This window comes from Berghia stephanieae, chromosome 12, assembly GCF_034508935.2.
Source record: "Berghia stephanieae isolate SIO BIC M18660-M18661 chromosome 12, UCSD_Bste_1.3, whole genome shotgun sequence".
NCBI classification, from domain to species: Eukaryota; Metazoa; Mollusca; class Gastropoda; order Nudibranchia; family Aeolidiidae; genus Berghia; species Berghia stephanieae.
In genome coordinates, this window is record NC_088371.1 from 38,960,180 (window position 1) to 38,966,351 (window position 6,172).

At 36.4% G+C, this 6,172-nt stretch overlaps 1 protein-coding gene across 1 annotated transcript in view; it reads left to right on the top strand.

The window, feature by feature from the left end:
- Nucleotides 1–1,170: 1,170 nt before the first annotated feature.
- LOC144957904 (solute carrier family 35 member B1-like) overlaps nucleotides 1,171–6,172 on the top strand; it is a 19,843-nt gene continuing 14,841 nt past the window's right edge. Inside the window, exons 1-2 of the mRNA XM_078889445.1 lie at nucleotides 1,171–1,441; nucleotides 5,993–6,096. Coding sequence (XP_078745571.1) covers nucleotides 1,260–1,441; nucleotides 5,993–6,096 — 286 coding nt within the window. The 5' untranslated portion in view covers nucleotides 1,171–1,259. The remainder of the gene's footprint in view (nucleotides 1,442–5,992; nucleotides 6,097–6,172) is intronic.

Genomic DNA, 6,172 nt, shown 5'->3' on the forward strand with positions numbered 1-6,172 from the left:
GGGCTCTAGACGGTTAAGGACGGCAATGAGAGCGATCTATACTTATTTGTACGTCCAACCGAGTCTTCAATCACAATATTTATTGCTGTCCAACGATTGGATATTTCTTAACAAATATAAACATGCTGCTGTGTTTATGAAAGTTGTAAACATACATATGTGTCGAGCTCAACAAAATGGCCAGTCGTGATGTTAGATTTTTCAAAAGCTGTGAACACTTTTCACAATGTGAGTCACTTTGAACACATTTTGCAATGTGACCAATAACCTCGAGCACACGGAAAGGTAAGGTTCATCCCAAGGCTAGAGTGCCCTGGTTCATCCCCATTAGTAGGACCGAATATTATTATACGACGTCTAAGCACATTGAGACTTTTGATATCAAGAGAGAGAGAGAGAGAGAGAGAGAGAGAGAGAGAGAGAGAGAGAGAGAGAGAGAGGGGGGGGGATCGCAGCATTGTGTAATTTTAAAATCTCTTAAGTTAAGAGATTTGAACATTGCTGCTTCACTTGTTTTTCTGTTATTTCTTTATTTTTAGAGTGTAATTTCAGTGCCGAGTCTTATAATGTAATAATAATAATAATAATAATTAATAATAATAATAATAATAATAATAATAATAATAATAATAATAATAATAATAATAATAATAATAATAATATAATAATAATAATTCTTCTTCTTCTTCTTCTTCTTCTTCTTCTTCTTCTTATTATTATTATTATTATTATTATTATTATTATTATTATTATTATTATTATTATTATTATTATTATTATTATTATTATTATTATTATTATTATTATTATTATTATTATTATTGTTATTATTATTATTATTATTATTATTATTATTATTATTATTATTATTATTATTATTATTACTTTCATCCTCATTATCATCATCATCTTTAACACATAGCAAGCAAAAAGTAATACAAGAGAAAGAGATGAAATAACTGTTCTGCAGAAGAATTTAACCCAAGGCGAAGACATCATGTCAAGAAGCTTATAATATGAACATATTATAAGCTTCTTGCATCATGTGTGGCCTTCTAACCTCATATTATGACCACGCCTCCAAATTGAGACTGACCAATAAAATATCAATTGGTTATTTACTGCGGTAGACAATGAAAGGTCGGCAAATTGACCTCACCGGAAGTTTACGATTGTGAATTTAGGAAACGACACGTCTGTTTACATCGAACTGTCGGCCTCTTTTTTTATCAGTAAAACTGTGATGTTGACCCATTTTTATGTCTGAACTACAGTCTGTTACCTCCGAATCACAACGTGTTGATTCGAAGGCAGATATAGATAAAAACCCTGTTTCGGCTTCCGAAACAAAGATGGGAGAGCCCTCTAACCTTAAGTTAGCTATTTGTGCTGCCGGTATATTCTTTTGTTACTTTTATTATGGGATTTTACAGGAAAAAATGTAAGTTGAAATTAAACAATTTTGTAGTCTGCTAAACTGACCGGACTGTACTTTTTAAATTGTATAATAATTCTATGTGTTTGCCGGTGTGGTTACATGTGTTTACCGATCTTTTATTTTACCACGTTTCTGTTGATAACATGTATTTCGGTCGGACCACGGTAAAGTAATTGGGCAGAAAATCCAAAAAGTCAATATAGAAATCTACCCATTAATTAATGCCGTTAGCACAATGCTAAAAGACCAATATGGACACGGTCCGGTGGACACGATAGTGTACGATGGTATCTCTAGTACTGTGGTACGTTTGATCCATTCATTATAATTCATCAATTCATTTCCATTACCAATGGTACTTAAGTAAGGCTATTAAGATATAAAGTATTATAAAGTAGCTATCTAGGGGTTCAATTATTATTATTGCCCAATGTCAATGAAGGAAAGTGACATGTCCTCTGAGTCACACTCACTCTTTACTCTTACTCTTAGGTGACCATAGGAGAACAATTTGCGGGTTATATTGGCCGCTCTGAATCATGAAACTGAAATCGAAATGAACTCAATTCAGTTTAGGAATAACTTTGAATAAGCCTGGTAAAAGGAAATGAGAGGTTTACACTACACATGTCACATGTCCTGTAGTTGTAGCCAACATGATAATCTGGTGGAAACCGTCAAAATAGAATATAATATGAACACCATAATTCAGTTCATTTTCAAAGATTTATCTATTTAGTTCTCTGTACTTTTAATTATTTTTTTTCCCATGCACATGGCGGTTTGAGTTTCAGTGAATGAAATATTAGTAAATTGTCTTCCCCAAAGACATAATGAAGTGTTTTAGAGTTTCACAATCATTGAATCATTGTCACTTCATCCTGCGAAAATGAGAAAACTCAACATTTATTGACTTTGTTAGAATTTGAAGAATATAGGATGCACCACATTCATCAACATTTTTTCATTCATGGTGGTATTTGTTAGTTTGATCTAGAACTAGAATGAAGTACTTTACTTTTACAATTGGCACACGTCCGCCCGCGAGAGAGAGTGAGACTAAGAGAGATAATTGTAATGCACAAACCAATCTTCTTTCTTGTTAAGACAACAATGATTTCTCTTTGAAAATTGAACCCCGAACTTGGGTATAGATCTTTATCTCATGAAGCCTCATTCTCACAATTCACAACTCATGGTCTGGTCATTATGTAGACATATCTATGACATCAGATCAGGGGGTTTAAATTCATAATGTTGAAATTGAAAGTTGTCAACGCATTTTTCTTTTTCACACTTCATTCCTACTCACTCATTGGTCTCTTTCACTCGCTGAAACAAATGTAAATGTTGCTGCTCGAAGCTCGAAGAAATCAATAACAAATGTGAAATTGAATGTAAGTTTCAATTTAATATACGAAAACAGATAAAATGGATGTTTCAGGTTTCCCCTTTATGAACAAAAACATGGTTTTTCTTTATTCATCTTAACAACACCACTATCACATTATCTCATTCGTCTGTAGTGTGGTTCATTCATCCTATTTTGTTGATAATGGGGAAACCCAAAACGTCCATTTTAATTTTATCTGTTTTCGTATATTAAATTTAAATTGAAGCTTACATTCAATTTCACATTGTTATTTATTACTAGCTGAAACAAAGCAGGTATGATGACGAAGTTCAACAAAGCGAGGCTTATTATTTGTGTTGGCTGCGCTGATAGTAATTTTCACGAAGGTAGTAGTAGTTGTTGGTTGCGTGACATCAAGGAAATAATGTTGAACATCGTTGTTCTGTTGACAACTCGTCTGGGCCACAATGGTCATCAGGAATCAAGAGGGGGAGGGCGCCTGCTTCACTTTCTGTGGTGTTGCTATTGCCATGGGTGCAAGAGTGCCGGCTACAGCCGGCCTGCTGGCCGATTGGATTACCGAAAAAAACATCGCCGGCTTTTTGCGATTTGGATATGATTGATTTTTTTTTTATTTTTAAAAGTTTATTTTTGTATATTTTAAAAGTGTGCAACTTGTGACAAGAAATTTAACAAATTACTGCATTACAACCTTTGGATTAAACATGCAACAATTGTGGCCTACTATTACAAAGACTAGATACTGAGAACAAGACTTCAAATGACGAGATAAGTCCATGAATCTTGCAGGCTTTTTCAGATTATATGTCTGGTCATAAGTAGACTTGCAGGCTTTTTGAGGTCCAGTTGCTTGCACCCATGTATTGCATACTGCTGAACGTCTAAATTAAATGTGTCCTTGTCTTGTAGTCAATTTTGAGGGGAATAGAAATGAACATTTTTGATTTGTTGATAATCAGCAAATCAAATTGATGGCCTGATACACGGCGAGAGGTCGATTGTTAGAGGAGACAGATCAGACTGCTAGAACTAGAAGGAAGGCAAGTTGAAAAAACATGGGAAGAGAAAAAAGGAATTGTCCTTTTTTTATTTTTTGGTAAAGTGTCATGTTGTCAGTTGACAGTAGAGAGAGGTGGTGGTGGTTGTGGTGGAGGGGGAGGGGGGTTCCTTTTAGATGTATTTGCATTAAGCCTGCATCATTTTGCATGTTTATTTGTCCATTCAATGAATTACAGTCCAAGCTGGTATTGGGGACACCGCTTTATTGGGACAATTCCTTTTCTATATAAAAAGTCAACATACCCTTTCCAATTCCCAGCCATTTAATTGGGATCGAAATTTCAAATCTGAAAAAGTGTGTATGAAACAGTGCTGGACAAAGCTAAGAGAAAAAATTATCCCAAAAAAAAATTTGCCGGCCTCGACTGGGGATTGAACCTTAGACCTCATTGATCTGGGTGGGGTTCCTGACCTCCCAGAGTGGGCAGGGAGGTACATACTGTGTCTTCTATCCGCTTATATCTGTTTTCCAACATGCTTTCTGTCTTTGTCTTGGAATGAGATTACTTGATTTTGTCCTGGCCCGACTGGAGTCCTAGCTGGGAGGGAAACAGTCAAATGCATAGTTATTGTTTTGGGAGATGATATTTTTTTCTGTGTAAATCATCTCTCTGTTATGTATTATTATATTTGTTATTTTGAATTTATAATGTAAGCATTTGAGTGGATTCCTCTTTGTTGGATTTTGTGCTTGTGTCCGGATGAGACTTATAGGTGATCTCAAACTAAGTACATTGGTGGTATGCTCTTGCAATCTACATCTGATCCCTATTTTTTCCCAGTTCCTCTATGTCTTATTTTTTCTTGGGTGCTTTATTTGTAATTCTAAAACTTTTTAATATCCCATTTTCTTCCTTTTTACTGGCGCTGATATAACCTAAATGTGTTGCAAGCGCCGTAAAACCCTTAAAAACAAAAACAAACAGTCCTCATAGTTGGTCAGATGTGCTACCATTACACCACAGAGGCTACCAGACAGCTGAGACAAGTTAATGCCTATATATTCTTCACAGGGGTACACATTCCATGGTTAATATTCCCAAGAAATCAGAATGGCTGGCAGGCCTGCTTGATGTGCTATTTTACAAATTGTCACAAAATCTCCCTTGCACTGTATTGTTTTGAATGAAGACATGTTTCATTGGAGAATCTAATGTTTATACAGTCCAAGCCGGTTTGTTGGAACGACTCGGTTCCCGACAAATTGTCCCAATTAAGCAACAGCCATGAAAAATTGAGCAATTTTCAGATATATACCATAGTCCACTACAAACAAGCAATACAGTAGAACATGACCATAGCGGCACCCGCTACAGCGGGACCATCGCTACAACAGGACCTTACACAAACCCCGCTTTTTTTTACTATATAAATTCAATAACCTGTGCTTGGGTTTAGCGGGTCAAGGAAAGGCCCGAACTTGCTTACAGCGGGAAAAATTGATCCAGCTGTACGCGGCTCGCTCCCGCCACCCAGGACTAACACACACGCCTCCGTCTACCATTTTGCTCGTGTCTTCACACACACACCTCTCATGTCTACCCTCACTTTTTTTGCCGCTCGCTCTATTTCCTTTATATGCGTTGATTGGTCAGTCTTGCGATGATTAATTAAGTTGGGCAACCTGATTTAAAAGAGATGTGTTGCACAAGATGGCGCCGTGTGTAAAGCCCTTGGCCAATTAGAAAGAAGAGGCTTGTGCGCACGCGGTGGTGGGTACATTTTAATCCAGATCAGCCCGATTATTACTATTATGCCATTCCTCATTCATTGCAATTGTTGCTGCTCAAGTATACACATCACTCGCACTCGTTCGTATCGTAGTCCTTCCTACTTAAATCCCATTCACACACACAAACCCCCGCCCCAAAGAAGAAAAAAAAGAAAAAAACAACCAAATCATATAATGAACCAAAGATAGTCCATTTCAAGGTTCATGGGTCACGTTAGTTCTATTGACATTCAAGGAAGGTAATCATGTTTTTTTTGGGACATTTTCCCCTGCTTTCCTATAGCTGGAACCTGCCTACAGCGGGATTTTTCTGCTAGGACCAAAAGTCCCACTATAGGCATGCTCTACTGTATATTGATTTTGTTCTATATATGTATTTATTTTTCAGAACCAAAGGAAAATATGGCGAGGGAGAGAAAAATGAAAAGTTTCGCTACACCCTGTCCCTTGTATTTGTCCAGTGCATTATCAACACAGTATTTGCTAAAATTGGTAAGGATTGTGTACTTGAGAGATTCTTCAAAGGGGGTTAAATTGGAGCTATTTAAGAGAATGTGCTATACCTCCC